Source organism: Ambystoma mexicanum, chromosome 4p (assembly GCF_040938575.1).
Source record: "Ambystoma mexicanum isolate Mex_15411 chromosome 4p, UKY_AmexF1_1, whole genome shotgun sequence".
NCBI lineage: Eukaryota > Metazoa > Chordata > Amphibia > Caudata > Ambystomatidae > Ambystoma > Ambystoma mexicanum.
This window is the reverse complement of record NC_090927.1, coordinates 602,548,014-602,571,472: the sequence shown is the minus strand read 5'-3', so window position 1 is coordinate 602,571,472 and position 23,459 is coordinate 602,548,014. Positions and strand designations below refer to the sequence as shown.

Below are 23,459 nucleotides of genomic sequence, written 5' to 3'. Positions count from 1 at the left end.
GCTGTTGCTTCATTGCATGCACATGCATGCCACCAATGGTTGACATTCTGTTATTTTGTGAAATGCACCACAATGTTTCTGCCTATGTTTATAGTTCCATAAATGATCTGGCAGCAAAAGTGAAATTCCAGATGATGTATTTAGTAGCACTATCATGTGCGACAAGTCTTTCTTTCCTCTGTCCATCCACTTTGCTGTTATAGGGTCTTGTCCCCATGGCAGTCTTACTACACATACTAGCCTTAGCGCATCCCACAGTACTACTGTATGCTTCGTAGCCCAAATTATACCTGTGATTGCGGGCAGAGATATTTGAAAGGAATGCTTGATGGATTTTGAGAGCTACATTGTGAGTTTATTCCTACACGATTTAAGTCACTTTGTTGTCTGTGAGGAGTAACTTTGTTTGAGAGGGTTCTATCCACAATAGACACTTAGAAAATTCCACAAACCAAACAATTCCCATGACAGTTTGAATGACTTATATTTGACAATCGAATCTGTACTTAATTATACATATGTGCCTCTGTGAAATGTTTCAAATCTAATGCTAAACAGTCTATTTGTTCTTTTTCAGGGACATATTTCCGGAAGGTCTCCCTCCATCATATGTTTTTGTCTCTACGCTAAGGTTTAAGATCAAGAAAAAGTGGGACTTGTGGAGAATTGTTACCCTTGACGGGGCCCCCCAAATAGCTGTTACATTGAGTGGAGAAGATAAAACATTGCTCTTTACGACCACAACAACCGATGTAGCAAGTGATACCCAGGTGGTGACTTTCAGTGCACCTGGTGTAAAGGTAATGAGTCTGTAGAAAAAAGCTCTGAGATCATGTACCTGCTTCTTTATATCAAACGTTACTCAAGCTGCATGGTTTTGACACTAATACTAGCCTGTGTTATAAGAGCATGTAGTTTAAGTGTGTGTGTGTGGCATACGAGCATGTTCATTCATTCATTTCATATTTTGTATAGTGCCTTTCACCATAGGCATGGTCACAGCACGCTGTAGGTTGAACGTCCTCAGAGGGACCGAAGTCCAAGGTATTTGAAATTTGAGGAGGTGCCAATATGTGTTTGTGCATTATAGTCAATGCAAGGATAAGAGGGGCTAGCCAGGTGCCTGCTTGACATGTGGATGGGTGGAGAGAGGTAGACTACAGCAGTAGTCTGGAGGGGGTATGCAAGTGGATAGTCATTATGTGTGTCGCTACAGTTTGAATGTTTCGTCATGAAAGGTAGCTGCATACTTATGGCAGAAATGTTGTACCTAATGTTTTAGTATGGGAGTGGTTGCAAGCGGGCGTACGGCCATGCATATGGCTAGAGTTCCATAAGCATGGAGTGCGACAAATTGAAATATAATTACTGTACACAATGAATGACTCAGACTCAACAAATGACTCAGTTCTGCCCCAAAATCCATCTAAATGCAACACATTGTCCACACCCAAAACCCCTCTAAATGCAACACATTGCACTTTCCCAAAATCCATCTACGTGCAACACATTGTCTGCCTCCAAAATCTAAGTGCAACACAAAGCCCACCCCAAGATCCATCTAAGTGCAACTTATTGCCAGCCCCCAAAATACATCTAAGTGCAACACATTGCCCGCCCCCAATATCCATCTAAGTGCAACACATAGCCCTCCCCAAGATCCATCTAAGTGCAGCACATTGCACACCCCTAAAATCCATCTAAATGCAACACATTGCCAACCCTAAATCCATCTAAATGCAACGCATGATCTGCCTCCAGATCTGTATAAAAGCAACACATAGTCCACCCCAAAATCCATCTAAGTGCAACTCATTGCCAGCCCCCAAAATACATCTAACTGCAACACATTGCCAACCCCAAGATCCATCTAAGTGCAACTCATTGCCCGCCCCCAAAATCCATCTAAGTGCAACACATTGCCTGCTCTGAAAATCCATCTAAGTGCAACACATTGCCTGCTCTGAATATCCATCTAAGTACAACACAATGCCCACCCCCAAAATCCATCTAAATTCAACGCATTGCCCATCCCCAAGATCCATCTAAGTGCAACACATAGCCCGCCCCAGATCCATCTAAGTGCAGCACATTGCCCACCCCCAAAATCCATCTAAGTGCAGCACATAGCCTCCCCTAAAACCATCTAAGTGCAACACCTTGCCTACCCCCAAAATCCATCGAAGTGCAGCACATTGTCTAACATAACAGCGTATGGCATAAGTATATGTGTCGTAAGTGCATCTATTGTAAGTTTCTGTGTTGAAAGACCATGTTTCATGAGATTGTGCATTGTGTGTGTTGTAGCACCATGTGTTGTAGGAGCATGCCTTGTTGGAGCATGTGTTGTAGCAGCATGTGTTGTAGGAGGGTGTGTTGTAGGAATGCATGTTATAGCATTGTGTGTCACAGCAGCGCATGTCACAGGAAGAGTGTGTCATTAAAGTGTGTGCCAGAAGAGTGTGTGTGGAAGGATTGTCATAGGTGTATGTGCCAAAGGTACATGTTTCATAGATGCATGTGTCCTACTTGCATGTGCCGTGGTGCATGTGTCCTAGATTCATGTGAGTAAATGTGTCATACATCCCCATGTTATGTGTAAAAGGTGCATGAGCAGTAGGTGCATGTGTTATAGGAATATCATAGAAGTGCTTGTTGTAGGACCGCTTTTTATAGGAGCATATGTCATAGGAACACGTGTCCTAGGAGCATGTCTGATAGGAATGTGTGTACTTACAGTGTGTGTCATAAGAGTGTGTGTGGTAGGAGCATGTGTCATAGAAGCATGTGTCGTAGGATCTTGTGTCATAGGAGAATGTGTTGTATGTGCAGGTGCCCTAGGTGCATGTGAGAGTATGTGTTGTAAGAGTGTGTGTCGTAGGACCATGCATTGTAGGTTTGAATGTCATAGAACGCATGTCATAGGAACATGTGTTTTAGGAGCGTGTGTGTAGTGGAACATGTGTAGCAACTGCATGTGTCATAGGAGTACATGTTTTAGGAGTGCGTGTTGTAAGAGTGTGTGACATAAGAATGTGTGTGTGGTAAGTGTTCATCATAACAGTGTGTGTAATAAGAATTTGTGTTGTAAAAGTGTATGTGGTTGGAGCATGTTTGTTAGGAGCATGTCTAGTAATGTATTATAGGAACATGTATCTTGGGAGTATGTGTTGTACAAGCACTTGTTACAGCAGCATGTTCTGTGGTAGCACATCATAAAAGTATGTGTCATTTGAGTGTGTCATAAGAGTGTGTGTTGTAAGAGAGTGTGTGGTAGGAGTATGTGTGGTAGGTGCATGCATCATAGGTGCATGTGTCTTATGCACATGTGTGACCCTGTGTTGTACAACAACATTTTATGTGAGTAGGCACATATGTAGTAGGTGAGCATGTCCTAGGAGCATGTGTGATAGGAGTGTGGGTTGTAGGATCACTTGTTATAGCAGAACATGTCATAGGATTGTGTGTTGTAAGAGTGTGTCTAAAGGGTGTGTGGTAGGAGCATGTTTTATATAAGTATGTGTCTTAAAAGATTGTCTCCTAGGAACCTGAGGTGCATGCTCTGTGTCCAGTTCATATGAAGCGTGTACCATTTTTCCATCACCTTAAAAAAGTCAGCTGTGACTTGCCTTTAATGTGAGTTTTAGGATATGTTAATTGTGTCATTTAAGAACTGTAAAATTCATATGCTTCATGGACAGTTTGCTTTAAAAGTGTACATTTATGCCATTACCTTAAAACTCACATTTAGGTCAGCCAGCTGATCCTTACCTTTAATGTGAGTTTTTAGGAGATGTTAATTGTGTAATAAGCGTATTGTAAGGCTCATACGCTCTGTGGACAGTTTGTAATAAAAGTGTACATTTATTCCATCACCTTAAAACTCACAATAAAGTCAGCTCAGACTTGCCTTTAATGTGGGTTTTTAAGAGATGTTAATTGTGTAATGTACATATAATAAAACTCATACACTCTGTGGACAGTTCGAATTTAATGTGTACATTTATTCCATTGCCTTAAAACTCAACTTAAAGTCAGCTGCGACTTGCCTTTAATGTGAGTTTTTAGGAGATGTTACTTGTGTGATGTACATATTGTAAAACTCATACTCTATGTGGACATAAGTGGAAATGTATTGCATCAACTTGAAACTGATATCAATGTCATCTGTGACTTGCCTTTCATGTGATTTTTTAGAAGATGTTAATTTTGTAATGTACCAATGTAACGTACCACTGTGGTACGAGTTTGTGTTGTAAGAGTGTGTGTCATAGGACCCTGTGTCATAGAAGTGCTTGTCCTAGGATTGCATGTCGTGGGATTGCATGTCATAGGAGTGCATGTCATAGAAGCACGTGTTGCAGGAGCATTGCGTGTAGTAGGAGCATGTGTAGTAGCTCCACATCTTATAGGAGCACATGTTGTAGGAACACATGTTTTTAGGAGTGTATGTCATAACAGGGTGTGGTAAGCGTGCATCCTAAGAATTTGTGTCATAGGGGTTTGTGTCATAAAAAATGTGGTTGGTTGGAGCATGTGTCATAAGAGCATGTGTTGTACATTCACATTTTATTTGTAGTAGACACATGTGTATTAGCATTTTATAGGAACATGTATTATAGGAGTGTGTGTTGTAGGAGTACGTGATACAGTAGCACATGTCATAAGAGCAAACGTCGTAGAGGTTTGTGTTATTAGATTGTGTGATCTAAGAGTGTGTCATAATAGTGCGTCATAAGAGTGTGTGTGGTAGGAGCGTGTGGTAGGAGCATGTTTGTTAGGATCATGTATGGTAGGAGCGTGCGTCAGAGGTGTATGTGTCACAGGTGCGTGTGTTGTAAGTGCATGGAAGAGCATGTGGCATATGTCCACATGCTATGTGCAGTAGGCGCAAGTGTAGAAGGTGCGTGTTTCATAGGAACATACAAAATACCAATAATCATGCACTCAGCTCTTTGTATATATATTAAAATTATAATATTTATTCAAATATAAAGTTGTGCATGGATAGTGATGGTTAACCTAATAATTGACATCACTTGTATGTTAAATTCTACAAACAATATTAGGATTCATAATGAAACTGAAACACATATTTAATTGGTTGACAAATGAAACCAATATTCTTCAAACACATAACCAATTTAATCTCATTGGCTACTGGAGCATTACTATACAATGAGGAAAATTCAAAGCTTACAGTGATACCTTTCACTACTGTGTAGAAATCCAAAGCCAAATGTTATAGATCCTATTGATCAATGCAAATGCCTGCATTTCAATATAATGAAAACATGTTTTGTCTTCAAACGCTATGGATCCTATTTGATCATATCTAAGGTCAATCTACAATCCCAAGACCAATTCAATTGCATTGGTTGCTGATGCATTACAATACATCCAGGGAATTCAATACCAAGTTATAGATCCCATTGATCACTAGAGATGCCAGCATGTGTTTTGACAACTATGGCTTTAACATGTCATATGTGACCGAGACAAATATAATCTATTGGAAGATTTTATTGATCAATGCTATATTAGTTGGTCCTATTGCAGATATCATACAACTGTTGATTTAATTTAGCAGTAAAATAGGAGAAAAGATGGAGAAAGAAAAAGAAAAAAACAGAATTATGTCAATTATATTGGTTTCTACTCCTTTTAGGATTTGTATGTATTCCTTCTTCTTGAATGCTTAATTCTATCTATTTTAACTTGTCATATTCAAATATTCTGTTAGAATAAGTATATATATAGTAATTGTGTTATATCCTGGTAATACTGATTCATTCATTAACTTTTGAGTTAATATTTATTGTAGGCTATGAAAAGAAAAGCGCTTACCAGTTGTCATTATCTTAGAATATGCTAATTAGAATCTTCTGTGCTCTGAATGATTTATTAAGTGTCTTATTTTAATAAGCTGTCAAAAGATAGTACAATATAATTACTATGTTGCACTACTATTGCGTTAGTAAATGTAATCAGTGTTCATTCTTACACTACGGATTATAGACCATCAACCATTGTGTTGTTCTACTTAATGTATGGCATCATCATGTATCAATGTGAGCAATCTCTCAATGATCCACAAAGTTTTAAAATATGTGTGTATAATTCCTACAAAAGAAGTGTCTTACCCAGTTTTAGAGGACCGAATATCTTAGATATCAATAAGAAAATTCTCATATGTAATAATACTTGTATGTTTTCATTAAACAACATGCTGCCAGCATATAATGTCATCACATGTTAACATGACTGATCAACCGTCACTTGGAAGACCTGATGCTTGGTTGTTTTAATTGAAAAACATTTGTTCCCTTAGGTGACATAATGGAAATCTTCTTTGTATTCTAATTCAGGTTACTACCATTGTTACCTGTATTAAAACTTTATTTTTTCTGTATCTGAAAAAATAATGTTTACTGTATCTCCTGTTCTAACATGGGTCAAGATGACATATTATCTCTTACAATGTCATGCCATTGTTATGTCTAAAAATATATTTCAAACTAGTTATCCTCAAAACGAGATTGTTTTATGAAGTGTTCTACATTTTTTAATGTAGAACACTATTATTTGATAACTTTGATAACTATTTATCAAACTCATAGTTTGATAAATAATTAATGTTTACATATTTTCAATTAAAACTAAATTATCCTTCATATATAGAACATACATTACCTAGGAAAACTGTCCATATTGAGTAATATACATGACTATCAACATTTGACACATCCAGTGCATTGTTGATATAAACTCATAATTCAAAGAAACACATAAGTGTTAGATATGTAAAGAAACAGTCCATATTGACCGATACCAAAAATTGTCCTATATGCGAAAATGTCACTCAATGCGACAACTCCTATTGAAAGTTTCATGAAAATTGTATTCAATGGTGAGTCAAAAAAGAACCATTCAATTCATGTTCATAATGCAAGTTTATTTGCTTGTAACCAGTTTTTCATAAACAAATTTTCATTTTCATAGTGTTAATTTCACACTGATCTGCTTAACCAACTTCTTTCCAGTTGTCCATAAACAAATTTACTTTCTCTGTCCATAAACACATTTATTTTCCCAACACGTGTTTCCCCATTGCTAGTAACAATGGTTCATCAGGAGAAAAGAAAACCCTTACCTCAATTCACCTGCCTTATGGCTCGAACACTTTGCCACGAAAGCCACACCTAATCAACCCTGCCCGCTACACCTGAGGAACAACAGATTAAGAACTAGATTCCTCCATGTACCCAAACTCCATCCCATAACCTACTTGCACACAAACACTAGCCAAACCCAAACTGCTCAGGTACTGTCATGATGCCTGCCCCCGGAAGACCAGACCAGGCCCAGCAGCCCCGGAAGCAGGCATCATGCCACTTGGAGCATGCCCAAAAGCCCCAGTTAGGGGCTGTTTGGGTACAGCCCTGGCGCCTATGGCGCCAGGCTCATAAAGATAAAGTCAGTCCTGGTGCCATGGGCGCTAGGCTCATTATTGATAACTTAGCTGAAGCAGACCATGCTGCATACTCAACTTGGACGGCCTTCGGTTCCTCAACTGCCGTTATCTGTTTTTACTTTTTGGTAAACTGTAGATATTGTAGATATTGAACACTGCACTTTATGTATAACTATACTGCAGCTGTAAATATTCTCGCACGAAATCCTGCATACTCTCTGAAACTCTACTGTATGTATATACTTTGATACTTCCTCTTTCCCAACCTGTAACCATTACTGTATTGTACTTACATTGTCAAGATATGCGCCCGGTTGCCCGTGGCCTGGCTGCGCTATATAAATAAATAAAATAAAAATACAAATCAGTTCAGGACAAGTTGGATGATATGGGCCAACGCAGCAAGTGGGCATCAATCAGCGGTGAATGTGGTCAAAGGCGGGTTATCAGTGATGCAAGTGGGGGTGGGCCCTGGATCTCTTTTCAGTTGTGCCAAGCCATGTCCAGCTTCTAGCTGCTGAGGGGGTTCAATGCATGACACTCCAGCAGTTAGAGTCAGTGTGCGATGGTCGTGAAAGGTGGTGATCTTGGGTGCATCGATATGCAGGTCAGTGAGGCAGCCATCTGAGGGCTAGCTGGGCCGAGCCATGGTTGTATCTCCTGGCCAGAGTTGTCGTATGACTTGCCAGTGATTCGGGTCAGGTCACGGTGTCGAGCAATAGCTTTGGGCCTAGCAGGTGACGGGTGCAGCTAGGGACAGTGCAACGTCGAGCTGGGTGAAGTGCAATCAAGAGTGCAGATTGGGAGTCAGTGCTGGTGTCTTCCCTCTTGTTCAAGGTGTGTTGAACACAGAGCGACCAGTTTGGTGTTGTGCAACAAGGAGCTTCAGTTGGCCTAGTCCTCTGGCTGCTGTGACTCGAGGACAGGATGAGCACTAGGAGATTCCAGTGCAGAGTGGCAGGCCCTGGTCCACAGCTAAGGTTCACCTCCAATGTGCCTTGGGAGTGGATAGGGAGCAGATCTTTCTTCTGCCTTGGACGACTCCTTCTTCAGTTCAGGCTGAGGGTTTTGGAAAGTGCAACTTTCCCAAAGGAAGTCCAGTGAGTTTGTCTCAAGTGCTTCAGAGCAGTCTTTAGGTTGTCTTGAGAGGATCTACTGAAGGGGGGGCAGACCCCTTCTTTTAAAGGCAAATGTCGACAGATTGGACTTAAGCTAGCCGGCCTTAGTGGTCCAATGCCTGCTCTTGAGTGGAGTGGACTTTACGCTTCTGATGTCACACCCAAAGTGCTTTGCTCCAGAGGAAGTGGGAGGGACAGGAAGGAGAGAGACAGAAAGAAACAAAAATGTCTCATTCCATTGACCAAAGCATTCATATGCTTATCATGATGCCACCCCTTTCCATTCTCAATAAGAACAAAGGCCTTTAGAGATGCAGCACCCTGGTGTGAGGCTACTCCTTTTCAGTGGATGTGCTCCTTTGTTGGCTGGACCTGCTCAGCTGTCTCAGGTGGAGGCTGTTACCTGCCCTCATAAAGAGATCAAAGAGGTGGCCTGGTCCTCAAGGTTATAGTCCTGCCATCTGGAAATCTACACCCAGCTGACCAAGGGGGTTTAATCTAAATGCCACCCCTGTGCTGCAGAAAGTTTTTTAAGAGAGGTGAAAAGGATAGGGATTGAGTGACAGAAGTTAGTAGGAGTAAGCAATTGGGCAATCGCAAGGGGGACACTGGAGTTGTACTGCAAGTGTTTGGTGTATTTTTTTGGTGCGGCTTTCTGCTTCCAGGTACCAGTGGCTTCTTGGGTATGCTGGAAGATGTTGCTCTATGCAGCACACTTTTCTTTATGTCTCAGGTCCTGCTTCCCATTCCTGGTTGGATGTTAGATCCATAATGTTATTCTGTTTTTTATTTCCTTTAAAGAAAACAAACCCTCCATTTCACAGCAACCTCCTAAACCTGTGCACTTCTTCCAGGGGTTGGAGGAACATCGTTTGAAGTAGTTCTATATGTTGATGAGCTCCGTGCGGAATGTGAATGGCATAAAACTGCATAATGTTTACCCAACGCCCATTTGTTTAATAACGAATATTGGCAATTAAGAATGTATTCTTCCAAACCCTTGTTTTTGAAGGAGGGCACACCTTGACTGAGGAGCTACAATGTCTTTGATGTGATAATACAGCACCTGTACAATGTCACTAGAAAATGTTGTTTACATGAAGGGTTTTCCAAAAAGGTAATATGGCTCAAAACGATGAAATGGTTCAATTGATTTTAATAGTGTGCCCTCTGGCGAGTGAGCTTTGCAAGAGAACAGCAGAGAACTTGTATTTTAAATCACTGAGTATCCGAAATGTCAATGGCGACACAATTATCTCAATGCTGGTTCACATCTGTCACTATGCCCTTAGATGCTGTTTGATGAAGCTTGGCATCAGATTCGTATACTGGTTACAGAAGAAGATGCAACATTGTTCCTGGACAATGTGCACATTGAAAAGAAGCCTTTATCGCCAGTTTTGGGACTATTCATCAATGGTCACACCCAAGTAGGGAAGTACTCTGGGAGAGAAGAAACTGTGCAGGTAAGCATGTTTCTCTTTGATATGTCTATGATCAATCTGGGTAACAATGGAAACATGTGAATGAATCAAAGCGGCAATGACACTAGTAGGCGACAGATAATGTCATTCATAAATATTTAGTATTTGTTTGCTAGCTGTTTATTGTTAATGGTCATTGAAAGGGTGCAATGTGTTCTATTGGAAGGTACGTTAGCATAAAAACAAACTGGCAAATATGAACGGGTAACTCTGTACAGAAATAAGCACGCAGTACGTGTGCAGAAAAACCGATTGTTGCCCAGCTGTTAGTTGGAATGTTTTGTACATATGCAGTATAAGCATACACAATAATGACTGTACTGCCAACGTAAGTACACAGTGGTGATGGTTTTGCCTAAATACAGACAGTATTTTCCCCTGCACGGATACACCTGTGATGGCTTTGCCCAAATCTTACCAGCATTTGACTCTGTAAGGAAACCCTTTGTGATGGATTTGCCCAACTATTGCCAGCATTTGCCGAGGACAAACCTTTGATGATTTTGCCCAAACATTACCACGATTTATCCCAGGAAGGATCCAACTGCGATGGCTTTGTCCCAAAAATGCCAGCATTTGCCTTTGTAAGGACACACCTCTGATGACTGTGCCACTAAATGCTAGCATTTCCCACTTAAAAAAAACACACCACTGAAGTTTTGCCACAAAAGGCCAACATTTAACCCTTCAAGTACACTCTTTGGATGGCTTTGCCACAACAAGTCAGAGTTTGCCCCTGCAAGGACACACCTGCAATTGCTTCCCCACAACCTGCCAGCCTTTGCACACGAATAAATATTCAGTGTCTTACATCGTGCAAAAACCAACTTGAAAATGAGTTAAATGTAATTTACTGTGTGCGCGTTTTTTTAAGTACTCTTGATCAAATGACAGTGTATTCTGAGATGGTTATATCACCATCTTAAAGCGTGCTGTCATTTTACAATGGCTCTGGTTCTGCCCGAGGCTATTGCAGGGTGCCATCTTCCTTCCTGGAGCAGAGTCAATGGGGTGCTGTCTTGAGTTCCATACTTATGGATGGAACTGTCATGGCGGATGCATCTGACATTTCTCACTACCGTCTGATGCGGTCTGTGCTGATTCCTCCTTGCCAACGCGCCTCCCTGTGTTACGCAATCACGCAGCGTGCCGGCAGAGCACCTCGACTGAACAGCATTATATTCAGAGCTCGACAGAAACGCTGCCGCTCGCCAACTTTCTATAACGTCATCCCTGAAACGTGCTTTTCCAATGTGCTTGCTTATAGGTTTGAACTTTCACTACCTTAATTCATCTTTTCATCTGAAAAATAACCACATTGTACTAAATGGGATAGTAATAATAACACACGTTTAAAACGTATTGTGTGAGTGGAAAAAAATATCAAATAAGACAAAATAATGTGTGAGGAAAAATACAGGAACGATTTTGTTACTGGTTGGCAGAACATGCAGAAGAATTCCTACTTTGTCTTCCAGAGTGCCAGAATGGAAGAAAGTCTTGTTATAATTGGAACCCTGGTGCCAGTAGAGAACAATGGCATGTATCCAATCAGATACTACTTGTGAATTAAGTTATTTATTAAGCAGCCCATGAAGTACTCAATGCCTCTCACATGTGGTCTCTGATCTGTCGTACCAGAAATATGTCAGTCTCTTCAAATATTATTGCATGAGTCACCACAACTGAAAAGCAAGCATGGATTTAATAACGTATTGATAGCAATGCGAAAAAAGAAGAATCAAACTGGTTGTTTAATGCTGCATTTTTCTGTGAATCCTTTTTATTTGTTTCTAAGATTCATGTTTGTCTGTTGTTTTTGGAGTATTTGGTTGTTATCTCTGTCGAAAAAAGGGTCTTTTTGTTGTGGTTTAGTTCAGTTGGTGTGGGGAGACCAGCCTGAATGAGTTTGATCTCCCAAATTCTTTCGCTGATGCATTGGGTAATGACCCATTACATGTTCACATGTGTATCAGTTTGAATCCATTTGAAGATCATGGGGAGACCGGCTCAAAAGAATTGATCTTCAAATGGATTGTTTCCTCCCACGTATTCCTCATCTTACGATATCTTCTATCTTCAGCTGCTTCGGAAAAATGTTTATTCTCAGTGCCCTGTGCGTCAACATGGTAACCCGATGTCCCTCGGGGGCTTCCATCTCGGTTCACATTGTCGATTATATATACCACGTGCAGCGCCCATTAGCTTCAGTTCCGTTTTTCCGCAAATGCGATAGCTTCGAGAATTATGGCGCGCTTCAGTTTTTGTCCGAAAACTTTCGACAAAAGACCGGTTTTAAAAGTCAAGCATGATACCTCCGACTTTCCATCCTGTCAGTCGATGACAGTTAAGGCCTTAAAAGAGCATAAAGCGAAACTGTCAGTGGGTAGGACTGCCCCAAAATGCCCTTCCACTCCATCAAAGTTTGGGTCATCCCATGAGTCGAGAGATTCATCTCCTCATTAAAAAAAGATCCAAAAACTGATCTCACTCCAGAAGCAGACACTCCTCTTAATCATCAAAAAAGTCAAAGAGAAGGCATAGATCACCCTCTTCTTCCTCTCCTTATTCCTCAGATACTTATCAGGAACGGAGCATAGTCTGCCCCAATACATCCTTCCACTAAGGATGAGTGGGATCTTTTCAGGAAACTAATGGTTAAAATCTTTGAGAAAGAGGCCCTCCTCCTCTACAAAACACAAAAAGGGGCCATGCTCCAGTCGATAACAAGCATAAGGCCAAGCATAAGGCCAAGGCAAAAGCCTACGCTCTCGATCCTGGCTCATACAACTTCAAAATTCTTTGAGTATTCGACCTGATGATAAATCACTGAAGACAACGTTGGGTCGAGGGTTGAGTCCTTCAAAGCACAAATCCCAGAATAAGTCATTGATTCCATCGACGCCACTGACATCAACACTGACAACAGCATCAACGCCGATTCAGTCTAAAAGCAAGACATCGACGCCTGCAGTGGAGTCATCTACACCATTGCCACAAAAACCTCAGGAAAAGAAAAAAGTTTTTGAACCTTTGCAAACAAAGGACTTTTTCAGGTTTTTAACCTCAATATATGAGGGTTACAAGACGACAGATGGCACCCCACCACTTGGCCATCAATTGGATACTCCTAATATACATAAGGATACTCCTAATGTCCCAGAAATATTAATCTCAGAGGATACCAGAGTCAGGTGCTGCATGATACCCTACAAACAGCTAGTGGGGTTGACACTTCTCCAGAATTAGATTGTGGGAAGCCAGACCCAGCTGATCATGCACATGCATCATATATAAGTTTGATGAATAGGGTTATAGATTTCCTAGGATGGAATAGACCTGCTTCTCCTTTTGAGCAGGACGATGTTACGGACATATTGGACAAAGGTCCACAAAATGACCAAAATGACCCTACACTACCCTTTCATGTAGCACTCCAAAAAAGAGTGAAGTCAAACAGGGAGGTTCCGGCATCTAGCCCTGCAATTAATAGAAACCTCACCAAACAATACAGGTCATCTAGTAGCAACCCATGCTACCTGTCAAAACATCAGACACCGGAAAGTTTAGTGGTCCAAGCAGCTATATCCACCTCTAAGCAAGCTGCGTACCCAACTATCCCTCCAGATAGAGATGATATGATGTGGAATTTATAACGTGCCTATACACAAGTGTTTCAGGCGCGACGAGGCAAGGGAGGGGAAAATAGAGGGAAGACAGAGACAACAATCCTACCAGGCCAGGTGACATTGAGATCGCACAAATGCAGGGGAGGGGGATAAGATAAACATTTTGATTCATGGGCAAAGAAAGTCTTTTCAGCTGGAGGCATGTCATTAATGTCTGCCAACTCCACATGTGACCTAGCAAAATTCACATTCCCCCTGTCGGATTGTATAGCTAGGGCGGCTGATCACATCTCAGAAGGGGAGAAAAGACAGCTTCATTAACCTGATAAGAGATGGAAAAGAGGCCATGTGTGAGTCTCTTCAATCAGGTCTGGACTCCGCTGACAGTATCAGCAGAGCCATGGTGGCAAGCACTGTTATAGGCAAATTTGCGTAGTTGAAGAAGTCAGAATTTGCACTTGATGTACAATCTAGTCTCCTCAACATGCCCTTTGACGGCTCTCATTTATTTGGTAGTAAGGCTAACGAATGCCTTGAAAAGCTGCAGACCTCAAAAGTGGCTGCCATGTCCCTAAGTGCCTCCATCAGACAGCAGCAGCCTCTTCATTCCAGTGGGTCATCTTGGAGGGGTAAGTCCGTTCAATTCTATTCCTTAGTTGGACGAGTGAGAGGACAGGCTAGTCAAAGAGAACAAAAGATTCTCACGTGGTGGACGAGGCACAGATGCAAAGCCCGCCGAAGTAGCGGCATCTTTACCATCAGCCATTGCTTCAGCCACCTCAAAACCTCTCTGAGGTCTTGACTCATGACAGCCCGATGGGAGGCAGACTGTCACAGCATCTGAAAGAATGTCAAGGTATTTCTTCGGATGCATGGGTACTCAAAACAGTAGCCCAAGGTTACTGCCTCCACTTTATACAGAGACCTCAGGATTATCCACCGGGAAGCCAGTCACTAAATGTTCCAGATCCATTCCTGTTGCAGGACATTTTGAGCCTGCTAGAGAAAGGTGGTATATTGGTATAGAACCAGTACCTGTAATGGAGAGGAACAGAGGATGGTACTGTCAATATTTCCTAATCCCCAAAAAGGACAGAGGATTGAGACCCATACTGGACTTGAGATACTTGAACAAGTTCCTCAGGAATGACAAGTTCAAGATGGTCACACTTTCGCAGATCCTTGAGGCCCTCCAGCTCCAGGATTGGATCTTGGACCTTCAGGATGCTTACTTCCATGTGCCAATCCATCACAAGCATAGAAAGTACCTGAGGTTCGCCTTTGGCGGTTTACATGATCAGTTTTGAGTTCTGCTATTCGGGTTGACCTCCGCCCCAAGGGTTTTCACCAAGTTGATGGCGGTGGTGGCAGCGAGTCTCAGGAGAGGGGGATTCACCTATACCCCTACCTGGACGATTAGTTGATCAGGCCACGTTCACCCAGGTTCTGATCGCATGGTTTCTGAGAGATTGAGATACAATGATTGGGACCTTCCGGATGAGCTAATAGAGATTTTGCTTTCGGCCAGAAGGCCATCAACAAAATCCTTATACCGCTGCCATTGGAACAGGTTCTGCAAGCTGTTGTAGGGACAAAGATGGGGACCCTTTTCAATGCAATACACCTGCCTTGTTATCTTTTTTGCTGCATTTAGCTGATCTGGGGCTCCAGATTGGAAAAATTAAGGGTTATCTGACAGTGCTTTCCATAGTCAAGCACACCTCTGAGGAGGCATCACATTTCAAAATATTGAGATTGTGGTTTTTCTCTGGTCTTGTCGTGGTGCCATTCTCAAAGACAGGCTTTCAGGGACTTTCTGAACGTTGGGTGGTTTTCCTCTGTGCACAGATGTCTGGGCATAGGATTTCAGAGTTTGGTTGAGAGGAAGGAGAAGGAAGATCTTTTGTGGCTGAAGCTTGGAACCATTAATACGTCTGTGATGCTAGATCAAAGCATTTGATTTTTTTTTATTGCATCAATTAGTTTCCCAAAAAAACTTTAAATGCACACATATGAAAAAAATACATCGATAATAAAGGAAAAAGAAAAAGAAACAGGAAAGTAATCAACTCTAGAGGGGAGAAAAAATAAAAATAAAAGGGAAAAAAAATATTAAAAACCGCCAATGTGCAGCAGAGCAGTGAAAGAAACAAAGGCTCTGCGCCTCAATGTACAGAATTGAGTTCATAGGCCATAAAGGAGCTAAATTTCCAAAGTTAAAAAGATTTCTCTCACAAAGTTCAACAGTGCCAAAGTGAGAGCTACTTTTCCTCCCCATCTTAAGATAGACCACCTCTCTAGAGGTGGTTTAAATTTAGAATTCTGAAAGTATTTTGCAAACCATTTGTCTCTAAGAAATGTTAATGAAGTACAGCTCATTGTCAGATGGTAAAGTGTTTCAGTCTCCTGGCCACAACAACGGCATAACAAAAAACGATCTTCCCTGTTTTTGGTCCTTCTTCCCATGACTTCTCTTGTGGGGTAGAGGTTCAGACGAAATCTCAGGAATTGATGCCTTTCTTTGGGAGAAGGGAATCTGTCTAAATAAGGAAGCACTGTGCCTCTACAGTAATAGTCATCCCGGACCAAGGACAGGGACTTAAATTAATTGAGCCTGTCCTGGGTCGAGATCCAATCCCAGTCAAGGAGTTTTTTCTTCACCTTTTTGTATTGGATTCAATTCCTTGTGAAGGATTATGTGCCCCTGCCATTAAAGGTGTGGTGTGCTACGCATAGGATTTTTAAACGAATGGTCTATTTGGTCGGAAGTCAGTTAAGTATTTGGAGGGCTGTGGTGATATGTTTGTGTCTTTGAGTTTTCAAAAAGAGTCTAGCTACCACGTGTTGCACTAGCTGCAGCCTGTTCAGTAGGTAATCCGGGACCCCAGGGTGTGGCTGTTGGCTTAGTTTAATTTTAAAATAACTAGTGTACTAGTGCTCTCACTCCCATGGTCTATGCATGAATGTCAGATAGGCCATGAGGAGCAGGATCATTCAGAGTTGAAAGACGTAGATGTTTATGAGGGCTTTAACCAGCTATTTGACTTTGTTAGCACCGTCCATCTAGAGCCCAAGGTCTTTGACTGTTTTCTTAGCCAGGGATAGGTTTCCATTTCGTCAGACAAGGGGACTGGTGGGGGGCATGATAGAATAGTGTCAAAACGCATGAGATCATTTTTGCGCTTGCTTAGATCTGGTAGAATTGATACAGGGTTGTTTTTAAACTTGTAGTGGATTTTGCATCTGAGCACTTAAAACATGTGAGGCCTGAGTTATTGATAGTCTGCTAACTCCATATAGGTGTCCTGCGATGTGGGTAGGGTGTAGGATCAATTGTGACGGGCTGATAGCTTCTAGATTGTCGCTGAGGGAGCGGGTTATGGTGTTAGCGGAGAGATCAAACCATATGTTGAAATCTCCTAACATAGGGAATGCAGGGTGCTGGATCAGCGTGGTTGAGAGCGAGTCACAGAGAGAATCGGCAATGTGTTTGTCATTGCTGGGTGGCCTATGTAGGAGAAGCAAGCTATGTGTGGCTGAAGGGCTGAGACGGAACTTAGCAAGGATGGATTTGCATTTGGTTTCGCCAGGAAGACACTCTGTGGAAATTACTGACAGTTGATGTTTGTGCAGGAAATGCACAAACATATTCTCAAAACGAACATGCCACATGTTCTTCACCCTGTCCTTTAGATTCTTCTGGTTCACTCAGTTCATGGATGGCCACAGAAAGATGAAGTGATTTTCCTGGCAAAGCAACATTTCGGGAAAGGTGACAGTGTGGCATGAAAACGAGGCCATGTAAATGTTGCTAGGCAACATCACCCCTTCTTTACCCATAACACACCGCCAGCAGGGGGCCCTCTAACATGAAGGCCCGAACGAAAACGCTCTGTTCTGCACCTGCTTGCGCACTGGTTGCGCACTCCAGTTCATCAAAACCTCTTTTAAACCTACTCCCCCGGAAGCAGGATCCAATGAACACTAATGACTTGCTGATATGCTTTTACATCACGTATCCTGACTACCATCCACGACCCACCAGAGCATTCTACACTGAACCTATGTCTGCTCTTGCCACTATATCAGTAAGCAGCATGTGATGTTATTATTGATCTATTACTGTTTATTGTTGATCTAACCTGCACCTACTCTTGCGTGGCGTAACCTAACTTGGTATACATGTTGCCAGTGTTGTACTCACCCAATATTGCCTTGCTCCTAGTCATACTTAGCTACGACATTACTAATAGAGTTTACTTATATATGCTGGTCCCTTGCTGCTATTGCATAGTATAACACCCATATGACAGCAAATGTGCTCTTTACTTTATTATTATGCATTACTATTGGGCGTTTTAACTTATAGCCTACTTACCCTGTATATTAACTAACAGACAAGATAATGTTTAATTGAATAACTTTGAAATAGCGTACACTGTGAATTGTCAACTGGCCTCCCATATGCTAGTTGAATATAGTCCATATGTGCTACTTGACCTTAGCCTACTTACTCAAATTGATCTTAGCCTAGCTCTGCAAATTGATTTAGAGCCTACCCTGTGTAAAGTAATTTTAGCATGCCTGTGCAAATTGATTTTAGCCTACCTGTGCACATTGATTTAAGCCTACCTGTGCAAATTGATTTTAGCCTACCTGTGCACATTGATTTAAGCCTACCTGCGCAAATTGATTTTAGCCTACCTGTGCAAATTGATTTTAGCCTACCTACGCAAATTGATTTTAGCCTACCCTGTGCATAGTAATTTTAGCATGCCTGTGCAAATTGATCTAAGCCTATCTGTCAAAGCGACTTTAGCTTGCCTGTGCAAATTGATCTTAGCCTACCTGTGCAAAGCGACTTTAGCTTACCTGTGCAAATTGATCTTAGCCTACCTGTGCAAAGCGACTTTAGCTTGCCTGTGCAAATTGATCTTAGCCTGCCTGTGCAAAGTGATCTTAGCCCTACTGTGCCAACTAGAACTAGCCTATTCTGTGACAAACTGAGCAGCCCACCTTTGCGCCATCCCGACTTCATTAACTCCTGGAATATGATTGAAAACCAGAGGACGCAGTCTATAGTACTTATACTTGGTCTCCTCGCCATAATGGCCCCTGCCACTATTTTAACATGCCCACCTCAGGACAGAAACATGAAACTTAGATCCAGACTGTCCCATCTCTATGAACCAAAAAAAATTAATATAAATAGCCACCCTATCTACAATGCCCCCCAAGCGAATGAACGCCCACCCAGGAGAGCATTGGTGTCCAGACACAATAACCGGAACTCTACTCATGCTGCTAACTACTCCTAAAAATATACGAGCAATTAAACCTCCATCCAACCCTACAACTAATAGTATATTGACTCTGTCTGGATCACTTATTAAGATCTCTGGTAGCCCATGCTACTCAAATCGCCGACATCCTAAACAATGAGAATCTGGACCTACTCGCCATAACTGAAACATGGCTCCAGGAGGCAGCAGGACCAACCCTATGGTGGCGGTACCTGATAGTTATCAGATATTTAGAGTAGACAGGCCCAACGCTAGAGGCGGCGGCCTAGCCATTATATCCAACATTAATCTACCCATCAGACCTACCTCTTCACCACCTTGCTCTTCATGCAAGGTACTAGCAGCTAAACTTCCTCTATCCAATAACCGCACGTTAACTATCTACCTGGTATACAGACCCCCGGGCCCACTGGGAACCTTCGAGGAGGACTTAACTAACCTTATAGCCAAAAATACAAAAGACCACTCGAAAACTCTGCTGCTGGGAGACTTTAATCTTGGCTTTAACAACATTGACAATAAACATGCCCAATCAATAGCAGCTCTTCTAAAAGACCATGGACTCACACAAAAAGTCCTATCCCCCACCCACATCAAAGGAAGGACACTTGACTGGGTGGCTGATCTGAACTGTAACATTATCATTACTGATACTGTCCCGCAATCGTGGACCGACCACCATTTAATTACTTTCTCTGCCACGCTAGATCTCCTCAGCCCTAAAATCAATGATATGGCACCCCCACTCCCAACTAGAAGAAAAAAGGATATCACAGCAGTAAAACTACTCCCTTACCTCCTTCCATCTATCAACAACCTCTGCAATAATTCAGACCCTAAACTAGTGGAGGTCTTCAACAATGCCATTACTGAGGCATTGGACACTATTGCACCTATCAAACTGCGCAAAGGCAGACAGAAATCCCACTTGAATGCCTGGTTCACGCCTAAACTTAAACAATAAAGATTACAAAAAAGAAAGCTGCAATCCATCTGGCTTCACTCCCCTACCAACAATAACCAGGTCAAACTAATGGACCACTCCAAATACTACAAAAAAGAAATAATCAACACAAAAAAGAATATATTCAATGAGAAAATTGCGAAGGCTAAATCCAACTCTAAGGAACTTTTCACTATCCTTCGTGAAATGGAATCGTAATGCAATACAAAATGCCCTCTGGAATAAAATTACATTGCTCCACTTAAAATAGCCAACAAAAAGGCCTCACTACCCCCATCAAAGCAGCAACCCTCCCAATACACGGAGAACAGTATGACACTACCATTTAGCTTTAAAAAGATCTCTATCCTCGAGACGGAGAAAATCATACTCTCCTTAAAACCTTCGAATTGTAAGGGTGACAGTTGCCATGCCCAAATCATAAAGGACGCAGCTAGAGACTTGGCCCCGTTCATCTCTAAGCTCATCAACGCCTCCTTCAAAACCAATACAGTGCCCAACAATCTTAAAGAATCCTGTGTCCTCCCCCTGCTTAAAAAACAAACCTTAGTCCCCACAATCCCTACCAATTATAGACCCATTATCACTGTCCCCTTTCTACTTAAAATTATTGACAGAGTAGCCTACATTCAAATTCAGGAATACTTAGAAGCTAATTAATTACTAGGATCGCGACAATCTGGCGTCCTCCCTCTTCATGGTACTGAAACAGCCCTGCTAGACCTTAAGACCCAAATTGATGAGCTGAAGGACAATGGGAAAACAGCTATGCTACTTCTCCTGGACCTCTCTGCAGCTTTCGACCTAGTGGATCATGCAGTCTTATGCAACCAACTTAGGTCGGCGGCCCATTTTTCAGGGGAGGCCATAGCCTGGGTCCAATCCTTCCTGGCTAACCGGACAATGAGAGTCTTCTCCCCATTCAGCCTCCGCTGACCCAATTCAAATATCGTCCGGAGTAGCACAAGGATCCTGCGTCTCACCCACTATGTATAACATTATCACTAAGCCTTTGTTTGATAAGTTGGACAGACTGGGTGTCACCTACACAAACTATGCAGATGACACCCAGATCCTCATCCCCCTTTCGGGCAACTTTCTTGAGGACACAGCCTTAATAAACAGGATATACCTCCTCATTCAGGGATGGATGGCATCCCATGGCCTCTGCCTGAATGACGACAAAACTGAGATACTGATCCTAGATTCTGAAACCAAAAACTTAGTCCTAGTTACACCTCCTTTAATATTGACAACAACCTCATCAAGGTGATGCCTGCTGTCAAGACTTTAGGCTTCTATCTTGACTCTACACTCCCATTCAAGAAACAAGTGAACTCACTTGCATCTACAACAGCCTATACCTGTAAACTCATCCGAGCCTGTAGACCATTCCTCTCTACCTCGAGCTGCATTACCTTGGCCAATGCCCTTGTAATATTTAGACTAGATTATTGTAATGTCCTGTACTCAGGCGCCAATGAATATGTTACGGATAAAATTCAAAGATAGCAAAATAATGCCCTAAGAGCAGCTCTGAATATCCCCCTCAGAGAACATATTTCTAACTATAGAAGAGAGTAGGGGTGTCATGGTATTAGTTTTATTACGGTACGATAACCTTCTTGCCAAATGACGGTATATCATCGTTATCGCGGTATAGCAGGTGGAGTTAGCTAATCTTAACAAATATTTTCTAAAAGATCATAAACTGTCAGATTTATCATCACAGACAAAACCAGGCACCCAGGACCAGAATTGGGCTTTTCAAACATACTTTCCACTGAAATGTCACCCCTTGCTTCCACCAAACACAAACACACGTGTGGAGAGGAGGAGGAGAGAGCCCTGCTGCGACTGGCAAAGCAAACTTAATAGCTTTTCTTAAGTGGTCATTTAGGCTTTTGGCTCCCCCACTGGCTACTGGTGAAGATGAACATGTTGCCATCTTGATAACCTGCACGCCACAGATCAATCGAGGTTGATGGTAGTATACGCGTGTGCGCATGAACAGACACACGCACTCTCTCTTAATGTGACAGCCTTTAGTTTACTTGCGGGCCAAAAGGTGTTCAGTAAACACAGACATGTCACCTTTGGTATGGCAGCAGTGAATACCCACAGAGATGAGTGAATTTTGCAGTGTGACATATTATATGTAAATTCAATGATAGAACCAGGGAAATCCCTCATTGTCATATGTTTAGCAAACATTATCCATTATAAATATATAAACCCCAAAGCCGCCATCCCAAAGTAAACCCTTTTCCTTCTTGGCACTGTATTTATTCTTCCTATTGCTAACATATTGATTGTGTCAGGCAAGTGTGGTTTATGGAATGGCATTAAAAACTGCTCCAACTAAAACTACTTGGCAGATGGCACATCCAACAGTGCAAGACCAAGACTGCGCAGCACTTGCTTTCTGCAGCCTTTCCAAATCAGACTGAAAAGCACACTTAACTGTATAAACGGTATACCGGTATAAACAATGTGATGGTTATTATTGGTCAATTAAGTGGTTCACGTTATCTTTAACGGTATACCGTTATACCGTTACATCCCTAGAAGAGAGGTCCACTGGTTAAAAATAACTGACAGGATCCTCTTGAAAACAGTCTCACTCACCTCCAAATGCCTGAACAATTTAGCACCGCCATACCTTGCCGAAAGGATAAACAGGAGAACCGTTACCCACCCGATGAGAGCCGCCAATGCCTACACCTTAGAGATCTCTAGATTTAAGCGATCTACAGCTGGTGCTACCAGTTTCCCAGTCAAAGCTGCACAATCATGGAACGCGCTCCCATTTGACCTCAGAATGGAACAACCGTACCCTAAATTTAGACGCAATGTACTTAAATGGCTACGAACAAATGACCTATAACATGCTTCTGCCTGTACCCTGCACTGCTACTTTCACTGTATTTCCACTGACTGTACCTATTGATTGTAACATGTATTATATTATATACGGGGCAGCGCTTCACCACTCCACTGTAACCGGAAGTGGCAGTAATTATATACTACCTGTATGTATATGTACTTATTTGACACACTCTGTAACCAAGCTAGTTGTAAGTCTCTGTAAGTCATCTTGTCCTACTGCACCCAGCTACCTAAGGGTTTGGCGTGCAATACTAAATAAACAAACAAACAAACATCTGTCCAGATGTGGCATCTAGGACTGTCCAGTCCCAATGCACTCTGTCAAGGGGCATGTCCTCAGCTGGGCAGATGGAGGGCAAGACCATGGGCCTCATTATGACTGTGCCGGTCTGGTAACAACGGTGCCGGTAAGCCTACCGGCACCGTTGCTACCAGACCGGCACAGTACAACTGCGGGCGGGTGCCGTTCTGCCTGCCAGGGTCAGACCTGGCAGACAGCACCCACCCGCAGAGTTTCACGGAAGCACCGGCACCGTTATTAATGGTGCCAGTTCTTCTGTGGTCCCCATTCCCCATGAGTCCTACAGGATTCAAATGG

At 42.2% G+C, this 23,459-nt stretch overlaps 1 protein-coding gene across 1 annotated transcript in view; it reads left to right on the top strand.

Moving 5' to 3' along the window:
• The window catches only part of COL21A1 (collagen type XXI alpha 1 chain), a 1,372,657-nt gene that overhangs the window by 399,397 nt on the left and 949,801 nt on the right, over nucleotides 1-23,459 (top strand). Inside the window, exons 5-6 of the mRNA XM_069606149.1 lie at nucleotides 578-800; nucleotides 9,885-10,058. Of these exons, the coding sequence (XP_069462250.1) occupies nucleotides 578-800; nucleotides 9,885-10,058 (397 nt within the window). The remainder of the gene's footprint in view (nucleotides 1-577; nucleotides 801-9,884; nucleotides 10,059-23,459) is intronic.